This window comes from Xyrauchen texanus, chromosome 43 (assembly GCF_025860055.1).
Source record: "Xyrauchen texanus isolate HMW12.3.18 chromosome 43, RBS_HiC_50CHRs, whole genome shotgun sequence".
In the NCBI taxonomy this organism is placed as follows: Eukaryota; Metazoa; Chordata; class Actinopteri; order Cypriniformes; family Catostomidae; genus Xyrauchen; species Xyrauchen texanus.
This window is the reverse complement of record NC_068318.1, coordinates 986,051-1,013,015: the sequence shown is the minus strand read 5'-3', so window position 1 is coordinate 1,013,015 and position 26,965 is coordinate 986,051. Positions and strand designations below refer to the sequence as shown.

The window sequence follows — 26,965 nt, the reverse complement described above, 5'->3', positions numbered from 1 at the left end:
GTATAAATATTATGCTTGCCGTAATAAACTTTGAGTAGATTGAATAGAAACAACCGTGTGTTTTCGTTCTTTCCCTTCATGAAGTCTCCAGATATGCACACTTACCTGGACATGCACAGAAAGGGACCGATGGTAGAAGTGTTGTGTGCTAAACTAAAACGAGATCCAAGTTTCATTCCTAACAGCCATCAAGTCAGGATTTGGCCCAGAAGCTGATATCCAGCATGCCAGAGCGAATTGCAGAGGTTATGAAGAAAAAGGGTCAACACTGTAAATATTGACTCTTTGCATATATTGAATGTTTTTGCCAATAAAAGGCTTTCTTATGAACTTATGAAATGCGTATCATTGTTTTCCAGTATATAGAAACATGTTAAAAATAATCTACAAACTTTGCAAAACACAAAATTTATGTCACTTCCATTACTTCAGCAAAGTAATTTCCGTTAATGATTGTAAGTCATTGAAGCCCTGAAGCAGCGCATCTTCCCCAAACTGATTATTCTAAAACTTACCAACAGCTGGTATAAGGTTGCTGTTGATGTGCAGTGATTTGTTTCCTCCAATCTTTGTACTCTGCATGTTCAGTTTTTGGCTTTGATGTTTCTCATTTATGTAGATTATTGAACAATGCCATGTGGAACTAAGTCACATCAGGCAGACATATTTCCTGGTATTTAAGATGTTTCATCATAATGTCTTTCTAAGAAATAATATTCTTTGAAGTGATAAAACTAGTGATATATTGCTATGGACAATTAATCGTCCGGGTTAGGGTTAATTTTATTTATCTGGAGAGCAGATCTGTTATCGGCATTATAATGGTCATTAGCCACCCTGCGCTCTAGATTTTTACATTGGTATTCACAGATAATACTATATAATACCATGTAATATTCAACCTTTGCCTCATATGTTCATAATATATCTGCCTATGGACTATTAAAGTCCATACAGCACAGTCCAAATAAATTTAAACCCTTTTCAATCTATTGAGCTTTAAAATATTTTATTTGACCATATTGCATTTAGAATATAATTTCTTGTGATGTCAAGTGAAGTGGCAGTTAAAACCGGCATTGATTGGAAGTTCTCTTTAGAGGAGTTCATGATCAAAGAGGTTTACACACTTTCACTGACCCTGATTTTTAAACTACTAGCAAAATGTTGTTTTGTTTTGTTGTTGCAAATCCTTTTAAAGACACATCAATTTTGTTATAACTAAGTTGAAGATTGGATCACATTTTTAGGAGCCGTTCAACTAGGTCAACAAATGGTTAATCTCATGATTATGAAAATTATGTAAATGTTTGTAGGTGAGAATCCATGAGAAATTATCACATTTACTTAGAGACTAAATGTATTTAGACTATAAATGTATGATTATGTATTTAGAGACTAAATACTTATTTGTCATTTTCAGTTTTGTTCAAGGTTATTAAATAAGATTTTTTTTTAAATAACTGTAAAAGATGTGAAAAGATAGTATTTGGTGTAAATGCTCCTATAGGCTAAAGGGACTACAGGCCCCACTAAAACATATTTTTTTTTCCTTAAATGGGGTGAATATATGTGTAATGAACATGTTTAAAGTGGTCTTGCATTGACTGATTAAACCACAATGTTGATTAATTTGTTTATAGAATACTTGAGATGTTTGTGGCAGGGCTGGGTCGTGATTCCGCACACCTGGCCCCTAATCAGGGTAATCAAGCCAACGAGAGGGATAAAGGCTGAGTTGAGACTGGAGTTTGTCTTTTTGGTTAAGTTTATAATTAAAATTTTATTTATATTGTCAAGCCAGTTCTCGCCTCCTCCTTTCCACTAATCCTTTTACACTGGTGCCTAAAACCTGGGAAGGAGGAGAGCGCCTCACCACTACCATCCACCCCAATTGAGCAGCCGCCATTCGCCGGGGGACGGAGGAGGAAATCGGACTTTGTAAACTTAAACTGCTTACTGTGGATGTGGCCTTGATCTATTTGAGTAGCTCTTTTCTCTTTCTGGACTCATTTATTGACAAAAAATTTATTTCCAAAACGATAACTGGACACCTCTCTAAATTTAACATGTAGAACACAAGTACTATACTATATTTAACTTCTTTGTAAAGCTCATTATATTTGCTCCTATCCAAAAAACATATATATATATATATATATATATAATGTGAACCAAAGTCCCCTAGAGCTATAACATAATTAACTTCAAAAACAGTAAACAAATCATGTCTTCCCTTAAAAAAGGAAACCCAGTCATATTATTGGATTATTGGCTACACTATTTATTTGACAGACTACTCAAGGAAAATATATTTAGCATTTCAAATGAAATGCAAACTTCAAAGAAAAAAGAAACAGAATACAGTCAGGAATAACAGGTTATTCAACAATTTCAATGTATTTCATGGTGAGCACATGGCCATTGAAAGATGGAGAATCAGATACAACGTGTAACAATTCCACATTTTCTTTTACATCTTACACCAAAAATAGGTATACCAAAAACATTCCTGGAAAATCAGCAGGCAAAATTGATCAAAATGCTTTATACAGATAACAAAAAAAATACAAAAATGATCTATGTCCAAAAATGTACAGGAAATCTAAATAAAACATTTGTACAAATACCACAGAACAACAATTACATTATATAGACTGTATATATTCACTTTGTGATGAAAAACATGACAAAGAAGTCTAAACCTGACATGAATTGAGCAGTGTTGAAATTATGAGGGACAGTACTCTCTTATACAAAATGTACAAAACAGCTGCTTCTAGTTACAACTAGTTACAACATAATACTGTCTTTAATTTTTTTTACATTATGCCACAGTACAAAAACTCTTTGTGCCTAGAAGTGTTGAGGTGAAGCAAACATGATGCGGTGTTGTCCCCTTAGTCATGTGACTTCAGTCATGGACACCGAATGGTTCTAAAACACACAAAAAATACAGACTGTTATACAGAGCATCCAAAATTAACACTTGCTAAGTGCCAAATGCGTGGGAAAAATGGTTTTGGCAAGTTAACAATAGTCAGCAAAGCAAACTTGCATGTTTAAGTTCAACAAACGTAAAACTAAACATGAAATTTGCTTAGAGAAATTGCTTTGCCACTGGAAATCTATCAGGCAAAATGCGGCTTGCACATTCCCATTGAGACGAATTTGCACAAATCCATCCTTGCTGAAGCACCCCCAGATCATCCATCTGGTCGTTGAATGGTTAGATGGAGACCTGGAAAGGCCTTCAAGCCATAGTGTCTCACACCCACTGAATGGTGCCAGACGGGCTGGTTTGAGTATTTCTGTAACTGCTGATCTCCAGAGATTTTCACACACAGTAGTCTCTAGAATTTACTCTGAATTGTGTAAAGAACAAAAACATCCAGTGAGTGTCAGTTCTGCAGATGGAAACGCCTTGTTAGAGAGGCAACAGAGAATGGCCAGATTGGTTCGAACTGACAAAGCCTACGGTATCTCAAGAAAATTGCTCTGTACAATTGTGGTGAGAAGAATAGCATCTCAGAATGCTATTCTGATATGCGGGTTGGTGCTATTTTTGTGGGACCAACACAATATTATCAGCTGGTTTTAATGTTGTGGCTGAACGGTAGCCAAAAGTTTGGAATAATGTAGAGATTTTGCTGCTATGGAAAGAAATTGGTACTTTTATTCACCAAAGTGGCATTCAGCTGATCACAATGTATAGTTATGTATGTGAAAAATTAACTACTTCAAAGAGTTCTCATCAAAAAATCCTCAATGACAGCTCTGCAAATCCTTGGCATTCTTGATCTAGTTCTAGGATCTATGATCTAGGTGCTTGAAAAGTGCCCGAAAAGACAGCCACAACTATGGCAAGTGCTACAGGAAGTATGTGGTGAAATGTATCTGGACAAACTGACAGCTAAAATGCCAAGGATCTGCAAAGCTGTCATTGCTGCATGTGGATGATTTTTTTGATGAGAACTCTATGAAAAAGTTCTGAACGTTTTTTTTCAAATTGTAAAAGTAATTTTTCACGTTATTAATGCTCTGACTATACATTGTGATCAGTTGAATGCCACTTTTGTGAATAAAAGTACTAATTTCTTTCCATAAGAAAGACATCATTCTGTACATCATTCCAAACTTTTGGCTGAGAGTGTATATACAGTGAATATAAAAAGTCTACCCTCCCCTGTTTAAACAGCAGGATTTTGTGATGTAAAAAATTAAACAAAGATAAATAATATCAGACTTTTTGCACCTTTAATGTAACAATTATAGCTTATGTAATGCCACTGAAAACCAAAGTGACACATTTCAGAGAAAAATAATAAAAATATTTATCTTTGTTTAATTTTTCACAGGGGTGTGCAGACTTTTTATATCCACTGTGTATAAACAGTGCCTTGCAAAAATATTCAAACCCCTTACCAATTATCTCATATTATTGAATTACAAATGGTGCAATTAAATGTCATTTATTTTAAAATAAAATTCCATTTATTTTAAAATAAAATATTTTATTTTAAAACACTGGAACTCAAAATCAATTATTGCTAGGTGACATTGGTTTTATGTGGGGGGGGGGACTTAATGAAGAAATTGCCCTAACGAGGACAGAATTACTTTACCATTGGTAAAGTGATATCTGTGAGTCATTAAAGTTGCAATCACATTTTCTTAATAAAAAAAAAAAACATTTTTGAAGGATCATTGGGCAGGCTGTGAATCAGAAGGAAAAGAGCATTCCACAGAAGTTAGAGTTAAGTAATAAAAATGCATAGATTACAGAAAGGGTACCAAATAATATCCAAATGTTTGGATATCCCAGTGAGCACCGCTGGATCAATAATCAGGACTTCCTCAGGAAGCTGCACCACACCACCCAGGCTCTGCCGAGAAAAGGCCATCCCTCAAAACTCAGCACTCTAACAAAAAGGATAATTGTGAGAGAAACCACAGAGAGGCGAACACTCACTTTGAAGGAGCTATATAGTTCAGTGGCTGGGAGTGGATTAATTGTGCACCAGTCAACTATATCAAGAGCACTGCATAACACTGGCCTGTATGGGAGGGTGGCAAGAAAGAAGACATTACTCAAAAAGTACCATCTGAAAGCACATGTGGAGTTTGCCAGAAAGCATGTGAGTGACCCAGCTGCAATGTGGGAGAAGGTTTTGTGATCAGATAATCCAAGATTTTTGGCCAAAATTCAAAGCGCTATGTGGTGATTGAAAACTTATTCAAGCGAGATATTTCAGCTTTTTTATTTTTCATAAAATTTTTCCCAACAAAAAAGAGTCACATTAAAATAACTGATTTAAGTTTCAGTGTTTTAAAATAAAATATCAATCAGAATTTGATCCCTCAAATAGTTGGTTAAGAAAATGTCTGAGTACATGTCTGCAAAATCTAGTCAAAGGGTGACTACTTTGAAGAAGCTTTTGATTTATTTTGTGTTTTGTTTAGTCACAACATAATTCACATTGTTCAATTTATGTTATTCCATAGTTTTGATGACTTTACTATTATTCTAAAATGTGAAGAAAAAAAAAGTATAATAAAGAATGAGCAAGCATTTCAAAATTTTGACCGATTGTGTGTGTATATATATATATATATATACGTATGGTTCACAGTTTAGGAGCGGTTTGGTTATTAGCAATAATTAATAATTATCATAGATTATTATCAATTATTAAAATCAATAGAACACTGATAAGAATCAATGTTAGCTTTTTATTCCTTTAAATCAACAATCATCAAAGATAATTGTCAATTATCAAAATCAATAGAATTGGATTAATGTCGAAGGGGCACCACCCTGGAATCAGGGACTAATAACAAGACAGTATAACAGTATCAATATTAGATTTTTCTCTTAGGAAAATTTATGCACATAGATCATCAAAATTCAAAAGGAAACAGCTAAGGTTTGAAATCGAGCACTGGCATCCCCTGCCATGTGTATGCAAAACAAACCAAAACACTTCTCTTTGAAATATAACAAAGTTTACTGATGCCGTAATATCAATTAATAATCAATACAATGCAGTCAATAAACTTTTGACTTACAAATAAACAGTGATGTGATTAGATATGGTAACCAAAATAAGCCTATAACACATGAGAGGACGGAATGTGTGTGTGTGTGTGTGTGTGTGTGTAAGGATGATGGGAGGTCGTTTCCACACTCTGTCGGTGGGCGGTACGGCTGCTGATTCTCTGCGGGCTGGCGGAGAAATCAGGACGTCAACTTCATTGAAGAAGGAAGGGGATTCTTCGTTCTTCACTTCTGCAGGCGGTCTCCTCCTTCGGATCTGTTAAAGTGTTCGGTGGAACACAGAGTAATCTCAACTCATCCAGCAAGATGGAGATTTTATGGCCACAGTTTCAAGTCGTACGTTACTTCCTTGTGCATTGAGGCAATACCTGAGAGCAGTGATGACTGCGTCTACGCATGGCTAGCAAAGTCACTGGAAGCGAGGTAAAGAACGATTTGAGGTATTTCTACTCCTTGTGACATCATAGTTGAGGTCCGTTCTGTTGAGTGCCTCATCCAATAGGAGTTGAGAGTTCGATCCTTTGGAATTTCACACAGTTGTAAAGTGAGCAAGGCTTCTTGGGATTTGTAGTCGGATTTGTACTCCCTTTGTTTGATTTTGGCACGGTTTTTATCAGTAAGTCATAAATCTTTATGACTTTGTTTTTGTGGGCATCAGTCAGGCTTTAGGACATGGTTAGGCCTGTCTTTGTCTTGTAATACATGAGGCCCAACATTGTTCTGAAGAGTTGGTTGTTGTCCAGCATCTTTAGGGCAACTGAAGGGCCAAACAGTTCTTGTCAGTTACGCCATCCATGTATTCTTGATAGGAAAGAAAATGGTTGCACAGTCTATACAGTTCATTAGAGTTCACAGAGGCTTTATCGTCTGGACAGAGATTGAGGCACATCTGGGCTTAGAACTTGTAACCTAATCTAAACCATCACACATAAGCATTTCAAGTTATATGTAGGTACAGCATTAACTGTAACAATCCTTTGTTGGCACAAATTGTTGGAGGAAAGGTGGGTTAAAAGGCTTTTCCTTGGAAATGATTGGGGTTAACCTGTAGTATGGGCTCAGACTGTAAATGCAGCTGTATGCGGAGGGAGTCCAGTCTGGCCTGTATGTGTTGAATGTATCTGAAACATTGTGTGTGCAATAAATTAAGTGATGATCCAACCGCTAAGGAGGATAACCAAACTGATGGGGTATTCTTGGTAAGCTGAAGATCTGCCTATGTAACTAGCAAATATAGTGGTCAAGTCAGTCGGTTTGAGACTGAACTTCTCAAATTTCGTCCCATCAGCCTGAAGCTGCTGTTGAAGGGTGTCATCAATGGTGAGGTTGTGACCTCTAAATGCGTCCATGATCACGATTTCTTCATCATATTTGTCGCTGTTGAGATGATGGAGGACAATATCGTCACGGTGCATGGTCCTTGGGGAATCGTTAAGAACAACATTTGGTTTTGCAGCCATAGTTCAGTGGCTGTATCATGGCGGTCGAATGTTATGTTTTTACCTCTGGAAAAGTCCCTAAAGCATACAAAGTTTTTTTTAAAAGAGCGGAGTACAAATTTACAGTGACTATAGCACTCTGGAGGGTTTTACCCAGGCACAGTAATTGTTCTTGGAGTCTCTGCTGGATTTCTGGATGCGACTTGTCCACCTGAGGCTGGCAAACTGTTTTCTGGACCAAGTGGTCTCGGTGTGTCAACCTGAGCCCATGTGTCCATGACAGCAGTCAATGAGAGGAGCCAGTCAGTTCAGTAGGTCCTGGCCAACTAACAGTGGGTTCGTATTAATGGGACATAATTAAACAGGGTGTGTTAGCGTCATCCCTTGAAAGGTAATGTCGACCCAGGCCCGTTTTGTGATAGCGTGTAGCTTGTAATGCTTATATTGCAGGTCTATGTCTGTAACGGTTTGCCATGGTCTCCCAAAGCTCTCGCTTTGCTCCATCCACCTCTGCGAAGGTGTTAGAACCCATTATTTCGGAATCAGTGTCAAGTAGTGCGTGGGAGCTGATGCACCCCACTACCACTACTGATGTATGTGTGTGTTGGGTGTTTTATGGACAAGGAAGCCCAAGAAGGTCAGAAAAGGAAGGTGTGGTGTATTAGGAGTGACTGTTTTGGAAAGCAACTTGGGCTCCCCTGTTCCTCTTTCCCCAACCTACAAAGTAAACTTTGGCGTTAATGGGAGGGGGTACATCGTCACCCTGATGGGGTTTTAGCACCGTGTTCCTTGGAGGAGTTGGCAGACCTGGAACATGACAGATGAGCTGTGTTTCTAACTCCATCAAGCATCTCCTTATATCCTCCTTATATTCCTTCTCAAATCTCGCTCTCTGAGGGGGTATGAACCCTTCTCTACCCATTCACCTTCTTGTTTGGGTTTTTGTTCGAACTGTACCTTTCCTTTTGGCCACCCCCCTGGTTCTGTTGCCCACCCTGCTGGCGGTGTGATCGGCGCCTCTGGGGTCCTGTCTTCGCATTCAACTTAACGCGAGGTAATTCGCTGCCTTCAAGCGCTCGGTCTGCATATTCTGAGGCTTTGATTCCCAGGACCCTGGCATCATCTGCGTACCATCGGGCAGGGCACATGCGTGTCTCAAATGCCAGTTGCACATACCTTTTGATTTCCAGCATTTTGGAGCTGCCCATTCTGCAGTGCATCATGACGTCATATTGTATGCTCTCGTGGAGGTTGTGAAGGAAGAGAGACTTGAAAGCTCATTCCTCCTCCAGCCCTGGTGCATTACAACCTTGAAAGTACGTGGTTCTCAGGCATCTGTAATACTCATGCAGAGGCTCATGCCTCTTCTGTGTGATGGTGAAAGCGGCTATGGTAGCGGAGGCTTCGTCGGAATGCAGCGAATACTCCTCGCGTAGAGCTTTACACAGAGCTGAGTAGCGGTCTCGGGTACCAGTCGACAGAGTTTCCATGAACAGATGAACACTCCTTACTGTGGTCTTCCATATGAGCTTGAGTTTTTCACACGACGAAGCATAAAGCAAGTCAACCAGAAGTCAAATTCTCTGAGATAATCGTCGATGTTTGAATCTCGATTACTCGGGTCAAAACGTTCTATGTCCCTTGCGAGGGACTCGAGATGTCGAATGTGCAAGCCTTGGTGTCGGTATGACTGCGGGTCGTCCGAGTCATCCAAAATACCATAGTCGCTCAAATCGCTATGGCGATGAGGATGACTTCCTCCCCTTCATGGCAGGGGTGGAGTCCTGTCGATGCGTGGGGGTGGATCCCAGGTTAGATCAGTTTTACTATCAGATATAACTAATAATTAATGTTTATTAATTATTAATTAATAATTTAATTTAATAATAGAATTTAGTCCTATTCAGAAGTCCTATTTAGTTAGGACTTCCATTTTATGTTTTTGTGTTATATTCATATAGTATTGGCAGTGTTCATTGTTGTTTGATTATAAATCTTGTTATATTATAATAAGAAGTACTCCTAGTTGTTTATTTGAGTATTTTTGTTGAAACCAGTCTCTGCCAAGTCAAGAATGCCCATATTAAGTATTGTTAAATTGTTGTTGTTTGAAGCCAGCTGTAACCTGATTACTATTGGATTCGTATGGCAATAATTTGACTAGCTTCTTCCCTTTTTGATTTTTATGATTATTAATCAAAATACTCATCCTTCAGGGTAGAATTTTATGAGAATTGATCAGACACTTACTATAATTTTTCTCGTCAAAGAGTGGTGCCCCGAGGATAGAATTTAATGAGTTAAATTCTATTATTTAATTTAATTTAAGTTAAACATTAACAAACATCATTACATTATATTCTGTTTAAATTAATAGATTATTCAAAAATGAAAATTCCATCATAAATTTCCATTTGTGTAACTTTATTTTGTTTGTCATTTTTGGAGCTTGCAAGATTTGCTTTAGGTGCTGCCTTGATAGGAGGGGCTACAGGTAGGTTTAAGTGTATTAGGCGATTAGAGGTAGGGTCAACACAATAACTACAAATTGTATACTTTAAATGTAAGTACACAATAAGTAATAAATACATTTCAATCAAATTAACTACATAATTCATGCATATATCAACATATGCTGAAAAGTTTTAATGCAAAATATACCCTGACAACGTGATCAGTTTTGTTTTGCGATAACAACCGGCTGAATGTACATTATCCATTACATATCGTATGCTTCCTGTGTCAGGCCCATTTTGTTCTTATGCTCTCTGTAAGTGTGCCTGCACAGCTGGAGTGCAGCTTATATGAATGCAGAGGAGGATATTACCTGTGCACTGAGGGTCTCCAGGGGGCTCTCCACACGAGAGAATGTCATCAATGGAAGACCGCGATATTCCTCCTGCTTTTGTTTGGTGGGAGTGGAGTGCGTCCCTTTGAAGTTGTTCACTACACAGATTACCTACATTGGGAAAGGAACTTGGACAGTTGGACAGTCACCTACTAAATGCAAGCCTAAAGGCCTTTGCACACCAAACGTGATTTTTTTGCCACGATTTCTTAACATGAATAACAATTTGAATCGAAACAATGGATTCCTATGAAGCCATTCACACAGCAAACATTTGTGTGCTGACAAAGCAAGGTTTATATATATATATATATAAACCATTATATGTATTCCATTACTCCCCAACCCTGATAAAAACAATGTCAATTTCAGAACTGAAAACTTCCTCCTTAATAGAAAAATAACATGTCATAGCATGGGGGGCGTGGTCGTGTGTCGGTCTGCGGGAGAGAGAGAGCGCTAAGGCTTGTCACCTGGTTTGTATATATATATATATATATATATATATCCATCCATCCATCCATCGTCAACCGCTTATCCTGTGTATATATATATATATATATATATATATATATATATATATATATATATATATATAAAGGGTTGGGAGGGTTACTTTTTAAATGTATTTCACTACAGATTACAGAATGTTGTAAAATGTAATTTGTAACATATTTCGTTAGATTACTCAAGGTCAGTAATCTAACGATTACTGACCTTGAGAATCCAAAGTATTCTAAATACTTTGGATTACTTGTAGATTTTTTCACATGTTTTGACTTAAAAATTCTGACAGTACATTAAGACAAAATACACATGTTAAAAATACGTTCTCTGAAAAACCTATATATCTTTCTTATGCAGTGTTGTTTCTAAAACAAGATTAATCTAAATTATCTTGTTTTAAGGATTTTCAGATATTAGACCTAATATCAAAAGTCTTACTAGAAAAAAGAAATTATGAACCAATGTGAATTTTCTTGTTAAAAAAATATGATCGTGCATGTAAAATGGCTAGAAATAGCATTTTAGCTTAGTGTAAATGTGACAATTTACACAAGGTTTATTTCTATTTCTACTACTCCAAACTTACTTCAAACTTACTTCTCTGTCTGCTTGTATGAATGTAACACATAAAAAAAAGTGTTTCACGCTGTTCAAATGCACTTTGGATCGCATCATTTATATGTATAAATGTTTTCCATCTGAAAGGACTAAATATTAAATGAAAAAAATGACAATAAAATGCAAAGTAATCTCTTTAGTAAACAAAATACTTTTTGAATGTAACTGTATTCTAATTACCAATGAGTTAAACTGTAATTGTAGTGGAATACAGTGACTTATATTTTGTATTTTAAATACATAATCCCATTATATGTATTCCATTACTCCCCAACCCTGATAAAAACAATGTCAATTTCAGAACTGAAAACTTCCTCCTTAATAGAAAAATAGCATGTCATAGCATGGGGGGCGTGGTCGTGTGTCGGTCTGCGGGAGAGAGAGAGCGCTAAGGCTTGTCACCTGGTTTGTATATATATATATATATATATATATATATATATATATATATATATATATATCCATCCATCCATCCATCGTCAACCGCTTATCCTGTGTACAGGGTCGCGGGGGGCTGGAGCCTATCCCAGCTAACATTGGGCGAAAGGCGGGGGATACCCTGGACTGGTTGCCAGTCCATCGCAGGGCTATATATATATATGAGCACTCTTGCAACACACTCTCTCAGCTGTTGTGCTTTCTGGTCACTCTCTCCCTCTCTCGACACTTGCCGTTCCTTAAATGTCTCTCTCCGTATCACTATAATAGGACACAGGTGTTAGATGTAATTTCAAACCAGATGACAAGCCTTACCGCTCTCTAGCTCTCCCGCAGACCGACACACGACCACGCCCCCCATGCCACACATGTATTTAAACTAAGCAGCCAAAACGGCAAGTTTGGAATTTGTGGAACTTGTGATGTCACAAGGACTTAACACATCTACATATGACTGCCTCAACATCAAGACATCAATGCTGATTTTTAGTCATTGCACACTTGGCCCCTCCCACTGGTCAAACAGGTAAAGAGGATAGAGATAGGCCTGTTTTTTATTATAATTTATTTATTTTATGTTGTGTAAATTTTTTTGTTTTCTTCGCCAGCCGAAGAAAATCCCATGACCAATAAAATATAAGCTTTAGATCACGTGTCAGAAGCTGCTGCAGTTACCAAAATCAGAGCAACTGGTGGTGCTAAAGCACAAAAGCAGTTTTCCCCACTGACATTAAATGCTGAAGTAACTCAAGAAAGAAATCCTGAACCAGCAGTGAAGATGCGCATTTTATTAGCATCAAATGCCTTCAAAACTGATAAATGTCTCTTAACATGTAAATTATATTGCTGCATCACTGCTTTGCATCCTCTTTAAAAACTACTCTCTGATCTCAGGTGGATTGTTTTCATAATGTATTCCATATTGCTGCATTTTTTGCCTTTGCTTTTAGTCTTACATTATATTATTTCTACTTAGCCTGAAGTATGCAGCTGGAACACAATTAATATGCTGGAACTTTGATTAATACAAAAAATGTGGCACAGGGGCTAAAATGCTAGGGCTGGGATTCGATTACAAAAAGAATTGACTCGATTCCGAGGCATTGGGAATCAAGACTCGAACCGAAACGTTGGAATCTTTATAATCAATTAACATGCCAAATTATCCTACATTTGACACCATTTTACATAAAAATTATTTTATGAAATCAAATTCAAAAGACAAATTTTTTTCTCATGGTCACTTGAATATCACACGTGTAGCGGGTGCACAGAAATGGAGGGCGACACTCAAAGCAATGCTGGTTAAAATTAAATGGATAAGCTAGGTTTAAATGGCAAACGGACACATATTTATGTCATGTATCCATGTATGACTTCAATATGAAAACAAGCAAAATCCCGGGCATTTGAGGAGATTTAGAAATCCAGGTCTGACTTTTTTAATGTCTCTTTCGGGGGTAGGACATTTTGCCACCCTAAACAAGCAGATACCACATCTTTTTCTACTTACATTAAAACTTGTGGACAGTTTTGCCACTTCCTTTGTGATTGCTGTGATGCACTGATAGACTGAACATCGGGGCATGTAAATGCTCTGACATCACGATTGCGTATATATTCTCCCTCGTAACGAATATTATCCATAACAAGCAAATTAAACATTAAACATGATTGTCACTAGAGGGTAAAATACAACTGTTGTATCCGGAGGTCGGAGACAGTGAAAGGGGGGTGTTTTTGCCTGTCAGTCATTGATGCTCTATGACAGGTTGGGCTTACCAAGATGGCAGCTTGAACACTTCTGGTGGCTTCACCTCACCTCCCACAGGCAGTTTACACTTGCGTCAGTGATCCAGTTCTATATAAATCACTGTTGTCACCATTACACCTGCTGGGCTGATTTTTATTCCCACTTCATCATCATACAATGAACAGTAGTTTTTGTTAAGTTTTACAAGTAAAAGAAAGGACTTGTCTTACATGTGTCCTAAAATTTTTTATAATAATAATAATAATAAATTCAAACTTAACTTTTCACGATTCAAGCTTTGTTCAAAGTTTTGTTAGTATAGAACTGAGAATTCAGTACTATAAATAAAACCAAATCCTTAATCCCTTTATAGTTTGTTTTAAAACAAAAATAATATTTTAATAATAATATTATTTATCTGATTAATCGATTAATTGATGAAATAATCAAAGATAAACTGATTACCAATCATTAGTTGCAGCCCTACTTTCATTTCCTCCATAAGGATTTGATTAAATATCTTCACTAAAGAGTTATAAAAGTCATAAACCAAACCAACCATCCATCCCATCCATCGTCAACCGCTTATCCTGTGTACAGGGTTGCAGGGGGCTGGAGCCTATCCCAGCTAACATTGGGCGAAAGGCGGGGGACACCCTGGACAGGTCGCCAGTCCGTCGCAGCCAAACCAACCAACTCCCAGATAAATCACAAGATTACAACATTTGATTTAAAGCAAGCAATGAATCACTCATCCATGAAGCATTGTGTGGAGGTGAGGGTGTCGTCAAGCGTCTGTCTGGGGAGAGAGAAAGCAGTCAGGTGGACATCCACCTGAGATGAATTGTGACTAATTACCTTTTCCATGTTCACATTGAGAGTCGGGAGATATAAAATATGGCCCAGTCCACCGAAAGAGGCAGAGCCCAGCTTAGAAGTTGTTTGTGTGTTGGCCGCTGCCGTGTTTCAAAGTCTGAGTGTTTGAATTGAAGCTTCACCGTTGCGCTTTAAGTTAACGTGTTTGTTTTTCTGTTAATAAAAAGTGACATTCCCGTTGAAATCGCCATGTCCCGCTTCCTACTTTTGACTCAAATGCGAACATCTCTTACACATTTTAAATGGCATAATAGAAATAAAAAAAATAAAAAATAATATCGCTTACATATATTCACTGATTATAAGTAAAAAAATATAAACAATACTGAATATATTTTACATTTAGTAAATAGCCATCAAAGTGGGGTTCCCAGCTGTAGTTAAAGCAATATCACATGAGCAAGAGTGTTGTATGGCCCAAAATCAGCATTGTTGTGATTTGGCCACAGGTAATCACAGCCATGCTGATTTAGGGCCATAGTGCATGAATGCAAGTTTGATATTACTTTTATACAATATTTCATAGAACAAGTATATAAAAAACTGTCACAGAAAAACATTGATAGTTCAAAAGATGGACACAAGCCTCCATAGCTAATTAAAAAACGTCACTTTATAACAAGAAATGATGGTTGCACAAGTTTTTGGAGAAATAAGGATGTATGTGTGTGTTTGAGAGAGAGAGAGAGAGAGAGAGAGAGAAAGAGAGAGAGCGCAAGCGATTAATTGAGCTTGTGCGATTACCTGTATCTGTCTCGACTCACAAGCAGTAGTGTAGTGTTAGTAGTTAAGTGTAGTGTTAAGATAATGGAATTCTGGTCAACTACATCCTATTTTCTCTGTGTAAAAATATCCATCGAAGCAGGGGTCCCAGCTGTAGTAATAATTCGAGTGATTATAGAGTGAGAGACAATGCCAATGACTTAAAAAAAAAACTGCTCACTGCACGTAAAACTTTACTGGTATTTGAAAATGGTATTTTGTTGCCACCTGCTGGCTCAAATCTTTAATGTCACAAGCGGAGTGATGGAAACAGTGAAGCATACGAGTGCTGATGGTGTGAGGCATCAGTACTCATGGAACGTCTCTCGTCTAATCAGATTCGAGGACCAGAACTAAATGTTGTATAATCAGATATACGGTATGTAAATATAGTCATTTGAAAGTGTACTGAGACTGTCATTTACAATGCTTCATGGGAGTGGATGGTCTGTGCTGTGCTCTTTTGCTGTGATTTTCATGGCAACAGTGACTTCTCTCATTGGTGGATAACTATTCAGGATTATGGGTAGTGTAGTTCTTCACTGGTAAATCAACAAATATTTTATGAACTTCTATCTAACTTGTAACACTAACTTGTGGCTTCTACAGAAGCTATTTGAGCTCATGGTAGGTTTGTCTTGAAATGTTTTTATTATTACTAAAAATGAATTTCCCAATAAAGACAAAGAAAGGGATATTTACTTCTGTTTACCTTTTGTATACTTTCAAATATTGTAAGACCAAACTGCAACCCACAATAATTGCTAAGTTAGGATAGGTTGAAGGTCAGTTACTATAATACACAAAGAATCTCACAATTTATCCAAAATACAATTCTGGACCTACTTTCAGTTGTAAAATTATTCAATTATGAGTCATAATTTGTGACCAAGTCCAAGATTGTGGATGCATCGAATCATACTGTTTTAGAGCAAATATTTACACCCCTAAATGCTGTAAATTGGATTTATGTAGGAAACTAAAATGAAAACTAAAAATAGTAACTATAGGGGATAAAATAACACAGTATATTATAAAATGATAAAGATAATAAAATATAAGCATAATAATAAGAGAACACTATGAAACCCACCAAAAAGAGAGCTACAGAGCTTCCTAACATGAATCCAGAAATAATGTCTGAGCAGTGGTTGCGGTACTCAGAGACCCGGTTGAGACCAGTGAGGAAAGCAGCATACAGGATCCCCAGACAGAGCACAGGCTTTGCCAGACGACTGCTTTTAGTCTTGATAGTGCTCGTGATGTACATCTGGAAACACACACACACGAGCACGCATGCACACACAAACAATCACGTTGAAAGTGATTTATTAACTGGCCTTATTCTGCAGCAGGTGACTGAGGAAATCAACTTTAAATAAATACACAGTGCATCCTCCACTTCAGGGAAATTATGGCCAATTATGGAGAAAGCAATAGGAGTAAATAACCTCTGATTCCCACATAGAGCAAGAAAGAGAGAGAGTGCACGGTCAAAACTTACTCCACTGCAAACCCAATTCAGTACTGCCTTTCATTTTTGTTTATTTTAATAAAAAAAAACAGCATCTATAATTTAGTAGAAATATTACTGTTTGTGCATTGTGAATTATAATTGAAAAAATGAACATATGCTGGTAATAAAAATTGGGTGGTAAAATATGCTTAATGGTACTGAAAATAATGTCACAATGCAAAAAATCGTAATGATCCAAAATGTAGGCTTCATTTTTTTTATTAAAAATATGATCTCTCTTTTTTCTTTTCTTTTTTTTTTTATTGATATGGGGTTAAATGTGACCAGGACATTTACAGGTTTTACAATTGTTTTTGTCATATCCCTCTAGGTCCAAATAGGCCTAATTATGACTGCAAATTGTCTCTAGCATGCTGCTAACAAACTGCAATGAAGTGCATTTCATAGATTATTATGTTATGTATGTCTTTATTTGAAATACTAAGAAATACATTTGCATTTCAAACTCAAAGGTGAATATCGTAACTTAAGGAATTGTTTTTCTTCTATGCAGTAGCTATAGTTTCACGGTACTAAAAGCTTTTCAAAAGCCTAGTCCTATGATGAGCTCAAAACACAAGATATTAACAACCATTTATGTATGAGCCAATTAAAAAATTACTTTCCTATTGAAGTATCAACACATACTAATACAACAGAAGACAAATGCAATTGCAGACTATATTTCTGATTCACACTCCATTCTCTTACAGTGATGAAGATGGCCGAGTAGACACCAAGCGAAGCGTCTTTGGATGGGAAGGATCTCCTGGCTCTCTCCACCACCATCTGGTTCCCAGTGCAGATGTTGCCATTTGTGATGAACTGGTGGTTTACGTGACAGTCCATCCCTGTATAATTTGGCTTGCAGACACTCAGGAAATATGGCGCCAGACTGCCAGTCACTACCTGACCAGCATTGACAAAGATGTCAGTGGCAAACAGGCCAAACGCAAAGACACCTGCAGTGAGAAACAGCAAAAAAAAAATAAAAATAAAAAATAATAATTCAGCCTGTTACTCCTAATCAAGACAAGGAAAACATAAACAAATCAGACAAGGGTTTAAAAGGACTTCCAGGAATACCAATGCAGTCTTGATGAAACAATCTGTTATTCTTATCTTTAGTAATTATAGATGCCCACTAGAGCAAATGCAAAATTTGCATACACCATTTTGCATAAACAAAACTACTCTACTACACTTAATCTTATGCATGTAATTATGATGTCCTCGGCTCTATAGTTATCAGAGATTTCTCAGATGTATATTTTCCAACTCATTGTGTAATCTTAAAAGGAAAGATGTGAAAGGAAACATTCACCCAAAAGGTGAAATCCTTTTATCATTTACTCATATTAATTAATTAGCATGTCATTTAATTAAAATAATCCCAATTAAACACATATAATCATTATTTCCTGAGAAAGGCCACCAAATAAAGATAATTCAATATAAATGTATATATATATATATATATATAGAGAGAGAGAGAGAGAGAGAGAGAGAGAGAGAGAGAGAGAGAGAGAGAGAGAGAGAGAGAGAGAAATAATTGAATATATGGCCTAAAATAAATACAATAATTCAGATACTCAGATTGAAATCTATTGCATTATTGTGGTATATGAGTAAAGCATTAATTTGAAAATACAAAAAGTTTGTTTTATTCCCATAATATTGAACAAGCCTGCATTCGACAGAAATTAATTCAATTCAATTAATCAATCGCATTAAATTAACACGTTATATCGAGTTGTTACAAATACGAATTTCTTCCTTGATTACACAGACACAAACAAATGTGAATGGGACAGGGGTCTTACCATTAAAAAAGCCATATAAAAGCATCATAAATGTGCTACATATGAAATATTTAAAGTCTTCTGAAGTAATTCAATGAAACTGAACTAAAAATAACTGACAAATAAGATTGTCAAATTTAATAATAAAAACAAATTAAATAATTAAAACTCTAGTTTAAAACATGTCAAGTTCAATGAAATTTTATATTGGAGTCCATGCTGGTTTTACATATGCATAGCTTTCTCTACAAAAAAAATTCATAAAACAATCTAGAAAAAAAACACAGCTGAGCACAGTTCAACTTTTACTTTAAACATGCTCTTGTAAATCACAATACTGTAACAAAATAAAACAAATTGTGGATCACAATATGTATTGTATTTTGTATTGTACAGCTCATTATAGCATTTTCCAAAAACAGATAAGTTGCATCTGTGTATGTCGCATTAATAGCCCAACAGATGTTGCATTAGACAGTCACTGGGACCCGGGAGCAGCCGACTTCCCTTCAGCTGCACAGCATGTCAAGGATTCCAACGCTCCTTGAAGATTAGCTCAATATTTATGCATCAAATCAAGTAATACTTGGGATCATTTTAATTGGGAGCATTTGCTCTAAGTAATCGTGTGTGACCATTTTTTATAATATATTCTGTTAATGTTTCATTAAAAAATGCTACAAACTATCCACACCTGATTGTAGACACATATATATTTTAATTAAATACATTGCAAGCCATCATAATACCACATCTGAAGCTGTGGCAAACACGCATGCTCAAGAGAGTGTTCATCAGCAGGGATGATAACCTACAAAGCTTTCATACAAAGCTATTGCTTCATAACACCTGGAAAAAGTGCACCAGTCATATGGACTACTTTTATTATACTTTTTGTAATTTTGGAGCTTGAATGACCCAGACCCTATACACTTTTACTAAACAGAAAAAAGCGGCCAAGATATTCTTAAAAAAAACTCACCTTTTATGTTTCATGGAAGTTTCATGGGGTTTGGAATGACATGAGAGATGAGTAACGGTACGTTCACATACAACGCGCAGCGAGCATTTCGCTCAGAGCGATTACATGCAAAGTCAATGCAAAGATGCAAATAGACACAAATTCATGCCATCAATAAAATGAATGGCACAACTCGAACACCAAAAAATCACTTCATTAGCGTGTTCTGAAAAATCTGCATGTTGCGTTGTCACGAAAGCCTATCAGCTTTGAGATTGTCTGGATGTCACTGATGTACTGACGTAGTAACAGAAGAAATCTGGAAAAATTCATGACAAAATTGTTGTAGTGGTGTGTGGGCACCCTGAATTGTATGACACATGTACACATGTACACATGTACAGAGACCGGACGAAAAAAGACATCGCTTGGAGGAAAGTGAGCGAGGATGTTGGACTACCTGGTAAGTTCTGAAAATATGTGCGTCTACTTGATTCCAGCTATTGGTGGTACTTTACTATGAAAAAAGCTGTATAAGCCCCTCTTCCTGTCCTTTTCCGGAAGAGAAGGGGGAATAATCGTGGGTTCGCGTTGCGAAAGCGAGTTTAAACACACATTTAAAATCCAGCGGTCAAACGCGCACGAGCAATGTGAGGCGAAAACTTTCTTTGTGTTATATGTGAACGCACCATAAATTATAAACATTTTTTCTTGTATGTACTATCCCTTGTTTCACCAGGAAATTGTGTCTTGGTGTGAACTAGATTATCATTCATGGAGCCTCTCACTGTCTGTAGGATGACCATGAACAATATTGAAAAAAAGTCCAAAATAATAATAAATAAAAAAACCTGATCACCACTGGAGAAAGACAAAAGAGGACTGGAATGCTCTTTGGTCACGATTGCTTGAGATTGTGAAAAGGCCTCGATATGGTACATATCACCGCATTACCAAGCCTCAGTGGACACCATTACTTGAGATGCATTGAATTATGCATCAGGGCCAGTATCATGTTTATAATTTCATTGCACATCAGTGCTAGAGTGCAACATGGTGGGCAACAAAGCAAATGTGTACTAAAACCAAGATCCTGCCGATATCACAGCATTAAAACAGGAAGTGAAAGTTTTATTATGAGGTTTTGCTTTTGACAGCTCATTAAAGCATTTTCCAAAATATAACTGTTTTGAAAAAAAATAAAAAATAAAAAACACACAAAGAACCACTGAAAATTGGATGAAAACAACTCGAAACCACTCGGCTGCACTAGGAAAAACCCACAGCACCCTAGAATTGTGGTGATGAGTTTTGCGTGGACAAGCACTGGCCACATTTTCTGTAAATATTCTAAATGTACATACCATATTTTCCGGAAATAAAGTTGCACCAAATCAAAAGCATGTTGTTGAGAGAAATAAAAACATTAAGTTGCATCTGTGTATGTCGCACTGACAGCCTGACATATGTTGCATTAGACAGTCACTAGGACCCGGTAGCAGCCGACTTCCCTTCAGCCGCTCAGCATGTCAAGGAGCTCAGCACTCCTTGAAGATTAACTCAAGATTTATGCATAAAATCAAGTTGTATTTGGGCTTGTTTTAATCGGGAGCATCTGCTCTAACAGTGCGTTCAGACCAGAGGTGACGAGAGCATCAAAATTCACTCTGGCTGCCCTGCCAACAACACTATGGAAGATTTGTGGACACTCTGACGTAGTTGAAATCGGCAACGTTCGTTCAGAATGCTTGGCTTTGTGAACTATATTTAATGACGACCGTTATCTTTTTGCCGACATATCACAAGTAACGTATATCCTCATGAAATCTTTTAATATATTATTATATGATATTAGGTATCTATATATATATATATATATATATATATATATATATATATATATATATATATATATATATATATATATATATATATATATATGTTTCATTAAAAAACGCAACAAATAAGCCACATATGATTATAGAAACAAACACTGGCGGCCAAAAGTTTGGAATAATGTCCAGATTTTACTGTTTCGGAAGGAAATTGGTACTATAATTCACCAGAGTGCTTTTCACTGAAACATATATATCAGTCCACCAAAGTACATTGACACTGATCAAACCGGAGGACTTACCAATAAACCTGATGATTCTGCGGAAAAGAGGATTCAGATAGCAGCATTCCCCCGTCACAATGGTTTTCTCCTGGGCTATGAGAACTTCTCTAGTGGACTTCATGATGTACATTGAGATCTCACCAACAAATATCTACACATAGAACATATAATGATCAGATTAAAGCAAATGCGTCTTTTTTGTAAATGCAAGTGAAAAGAGTGGCTGAACTTGTTAGCCCTTCTGGTCTTTAATTGTGTTACTTTTAGGGCCATATTGTGCTTGTTGGCATTTAAATTTAAATTTTTCCTTGAAGTCTTATAATGTTAGTAAAGGTTTTTTGCATCAAAAACCAGAGTAATTTAATTTTTGCTAGTACAGCTTTAAAGCCTTAAGTCTTAAGACTTATATATGGAAATGGACATATGTGATTGGCTAGCCTCTTCACATATGAAAATGGACATAGCTCACACATTTGTTCATGGTAATAAATTCGTTTTTATGTAAACATCGGCTGGTATTTGTTAATCTGCTCATAGTTTTGACTCCAAGATGGGTGTAATCTAGTTACAAAGTATTTAATTACTGTAATACTGCAACACATTTTTAGTATAAAATGTAGCATAGCATATTGAATTTAAAAATTTTGTAATCAGATTACAATTACTGACTTTAATGTCTATTACTTTACATTATTTACAATACTTGGGCTACAAATTTTTATCAAATAATATTACAAAAGTAGAATGTAACATTTAAAACATGAATTACATTATTATGTACATTTGTATACGTTATGTGACAGCTGAAGGGTGTGTGCATCCTAACGATTCAATGAACAAGGAGACATTATTTAAAAATCATTCAGAAAAATGCTTTTCAACGAAAAGTGTTTTGTAAAGTAACTTAAAGGGATAGTTCACCCAAAGATTTTCTAACAATTTACTCACCCTCATGTCATCCCAGATGTGTATGACTTTTCAAAAGGACCAAAAAGGATGAAGCAATATGACAGGTGTGGATAAGAAGCAGACAAATATTTAAGCCCTTTTTTACGATAAATCTCCACCTTTGACCAGACCCGTCCAGTAGGTGGCTGAATATAAAAGTGAAAGTCACTTCCACAACATAATCTGGATGTGAAGGTGAAAGTGTAGATGTACAGTAAAAAGGACCTAAATATTGATCTGTTTCTCACCCACACCTATCATATCACTTCTGAAGAAATGGATTTAACCACTAGAGTCGTATGGATTAATTATGGATAAATTTCATGCTGCCTTTATGTGCTTTTTGGACCTCTGATATCTGGTCACAAAGCCCTTTTTAAATAATTTGATTTTGGGGTGAAATGTGACCTGGATAAGTTTTTGTTAAATTTATTTTGTCATATTAAGCTTCATATTATGAAAGTGGTCCATATCAAATAATGAACATTTAAAAGATAAATATGGGCAACATTTTTGTTTGAATATCTACAATAAATTATCACCACCTATATTTCTTACACAACTTGGGTAAAACATATACGTATCTTAATTTCAATATATATTAGACTAAAAGACTAAAAGATCTCATGGTGTATATGATCTAAACTGAAACAGATGTGACTTTTATAACCCTTGACTGCTTCAGAGCACTTTTGAAAAAGTAAAATAGGGACCATAACTGTTCAGAAAAAAAGAAGGAACTTTACAGTGATTGAATTTGAGTAGATGATGTTTTATGGTCCATGTAGCTATGAAAAAACACAGGTCACATTATAGAATGAAACTCAAGAATTTAATTTTGTAGGAAATAAAATTTTGTCACTTTGAGTGAATGATTTTACTCCCCACTGAAAGCATAAGAAAATTACTTTTGAAAATTTTTCAAACAAATTAACCCTTGTGCATCAATTAAAAAAAAAAAGTTACTCAGAGGTCCTTCGAGGAAAAAACATTTCTTATTTGATAAATAAGAATAGGGGAATTTTTGAGTCAATGAATTTGATAAATTGAAAATATATATATATTTTTTTGATGCATTATAATTTTTTGTGCAGTGTCACTAAAAAAAACTCAGGACCTTAGAAGACAAAAATATCTGCATCAATAAACTGCCATAAAAATGTTATATGTTAATATTATTTTCCATTTTCTTTTGAGATTTTTACCTCCTGATCATATCTACCAAATATTCATTAATTTGCAGGATTTTAACCCTTTAAATTCCAGTTATATTAGAACTGAGGTTAAAATATCAAAACTGAGGTAAAAATATAAAAAAATACATACCTTTGGCAAAATTTATGTCGTTGGCTTCAAAAGCAAAAATGATTGAATTTTTTTTTTTTTTTTTAATAAAAAAGCCAAAAATGTCCCGAAGGTCACACAAGGTTTAAACAAGATGAATACTGTATATACTGTATGTATGTGTCTCCTCTAGTATTTGCTGTAAATGTTGATGTTGCAGTGCCCTCTGGTGTTCTTGTCCAACAAAAAATTAAGAGCTTATAACTGCAGAAATCTCACTGGAAATCACTACTCGTTCATTCAATTACTGTATCACTTGTTGAAATGTATTTTTAATTTACACACTCAACAATCAGACAGTTCATGTCCTTCTATATTAACTCTATATTGAACAAAACCATTTTCTTTACTTTGCAAGATTTGATGCATATGAGATGACAATGAAACTGTTGATTTTGAAGGGATGACTGAATTAAACAACAAAATTATTTTTCTTGGTCAAAATATGTATTTGTGGTCATGTTTAGGTTTTTCTAGCACAGTGCACTGTGTGGTGGCTGCATATTTAGTATTTGTATGTTACAAGGAATTGCTTAAAAGTGTTTGTTGCATAGATCCAACACTGTGTGACAGTGGAATGGATTTAGCTCACCTGTGTATGTATTGATGTTACCATATGTTGTTTTTTGTTGTTGTTTTTTTTTTTGCATTATCCATTATTAAACTATCTACCTTTTTTATTGTTTGCTTAACATATTAGATGAACATATCAGACTGTATCATATAGCAGACAGTAAAGTCATGTAGAGATAATCCACGGCTAGGTGTGCATGAAATGCTTTTAAAAGCACGATGTGGAGGAGAAGAACCACCTGAATTAAATTGCATTTAAAATCGTTTAAAGCACATCTTGCCATGGATTATCCTACTTATACCATAATCATGATTAGTTACAGCTGTAATATAAACTGATGAACCAAAACATTATGACCACTCAAAGGAATAACGTTGATCATCTCCTAACATGGCCACATGTCAAGGTCTGGGTAGATTAGATGGTTAGCAAACAATCAGTTCTTGTAATCAATGTTTTGAATGCAGGAGAAATTGGAAGGAGTAAAGACCTGAGTGACTTTGACATGGACCAAATTATTATGGTCAGATGATTGGGTCAGAGCATCTCTCAAACGGCAAGGCTTCTGGGGTGCTCCTGTTCAGCTGTGGGGAGTACTTATCAACTGTGGTCCGAGGAGGGACAAACCACAAACCGACGACTGGGTGTTGTGCACCCAAGGCTCATCGATGCGTGAGGGCAATGAAGGCTATCCTGTATGGTCCGAGCAGAAAGAATATATACTATGGCACAAGTCACAAAAAATATAAATAATGGTTACGGGGCGGTAATATGATGCCATGCAAGGTTTGGACATGTGAACGGCGTGCTCTGCGCACTTTGCTAGTTTTAACACTTTTAATGATATAAACCGGTGAGATTCGATACACTCGGAGAAGTGAGGAAATTCTGCAAGAATTGTTGAACGTGTTGGCAATGCTGATGAAGGTCATTGCTGACTTGCTGTAATACGGCCATGGAGACAAAATTCACTGAGATGGTCAAAAGAGTGGGGGATGTCGAGAAATGAACCGATTATCTGGAGTCATCAGAGAGGGAACTAGCTGCTAATCCTAATTAGATCAACTGAAGGTCGCTTTTGCACTGATGTTCCAAGCCAAAATGAGAATAGATGCTAAGGATGGCCACAAAAACATTTACATATCCCCAGCAAGCGATGTCCTTCATAAATTAAATGGACTGAGTAAGATATTTTATGGTACTCACGTTGTAGCCAAATGGACTGACTCACTGAAAATGCACCTTTTTTTATTCTTTTTGTGCTGGTTCTGGCTAGCGGCTAGAGTTTGTTTTGTGAAGTAGCACTCCTTCGGGACTGAAGAGTGTATGAATCTGCGTGTTGTTTTATGCCTCCTATTGGCTGGAGTTTGTTTCATTGAGTATTTCTTGCAAGACATTGGAGTGATTAGGGCATTTGTTGCATTCATGTAGCAGCCGAATGGGCCGGCTCACTGAACATTTGTTTGACTGTCCGAGGAAACAGATTTATTTTTTGTGCTGTATCCGCTTAGCGGCAGGAGCTTGTTTTGTGGAATAACCCCCATTGGGGACAGTTATGTTGATGAATCTACAAGTTCTTTGTGTTTATTCATATTGGCTGTAGGTTATTTTATAGATTATCTGTTGTTGTGTAACTCTGTCTCACAAAATTTGGGGGGGTTCAGGGTTTGAATGTTGCACTAATGTTGGAATGTGGTCTTTATAATTTTGTTTGACACACAATACATTTTTTCTCCTATGTCAAAAGTAAATATGAGCAGATTGTCTTTCTCCATATGGAATGTGAATGGGTTGGAGGAAGGAATGAAGGAAGGTTATTTCTCATCTTAAGCTTAAGAAATATGAAATAGTGTTTCTTTAAGAAATGCATCTTTCCCCGCAGGAAGCTGTAAAATTCGGGAAGATATGGGGTGGACATGTTTTCTTTAGTGCTGGCTCAAATAAGAGCAGAGAAGTCATTACACTGATAAGCATCTACAATTCAAATGTCTCAAACAGATTAAAGATAAATCAGGAAGCGTCATTATTGTTATAGCAGAAATTCAGGGGCAAAGTCTTATTTTGGCTAATATTTACACACCTAACGTTGATGATCAGGGCTTTTTTATAGATCTTAAAAGGGATGTTGTATGCCGCTGGCACCCCTTATGATATAATATTGGGAAGAGCCTTTAATATTTTGATGGACTCAGATCCTTGATCGTATTGAAGCAAAGTGTGTTTGCCCCCTAGAGCAACATAGACGCATCACAGGATGTGTAAAAATCTTTGTCTTACATATATTTGGAGACTTTTGAACCCATCTGGTAGGGACTACACATTTTTTTCATCTGTCCACAAGATTTACCCTAGAGACTACGAAAGCACTTTCCAATATGAAAGACGTCAACAACTACATTAAA

The 26,965-nt window shown here is 36.3% G+C and overlaps 1 protein-coding gene across 7 annotated transcripts in view; it reads right to left on the bottom strand.

The window, feature by feature from the left end:
- Nucleotides 1-2,280: 2,280 nt before the first annotated feature.
- Nucleotides 2,281-26,965, bottom strand: part of LOC127635633 (phospholipid phosphatase-related protein type 1-like) — a 206,971-nt gene continuing 182,286 nt past the window's right edge. For 3 of the 7 annotated variants that reach the window (XM_052115791.1, XM_052115792.1, XM_052115795.1), the window contains 5 exons: nucleotides 21,716-21,848; nucleotides 17,527-17,777; nucleotides 16,393-16,569; nucleotides 10,325-10,456; nucleotides 2,281-2,937 (listed from right to left, as the gene is read on the bottom strand). In XM_052115791.1, the coding sequence (XP_051971751.1) occupies nucleotides 2,905-2,937; nucleotides 10,325-10,456; nucleotides 16,393-16,569; nucleotides 17,527-17,777; nucleotides 21,716-21,848 (726 nt within the window). In that variant the 3' untranslated portion in view covers nucleotides 2,281-2,904. Of the gene's footprint in view, nucleotides 5,058-10,324; nucleotides 10,457-16,392; nucleotides 16,570-17,526; nucleotides 17,778-21,715; nucleotides 21,849-26,965 lie in introns of all 7 variants that reach the window. The other 4 variants (XR_007969509.1, XR_007969508.1, XR_007969507.1 and 1 more) reach the window with 4 other exon arrangements.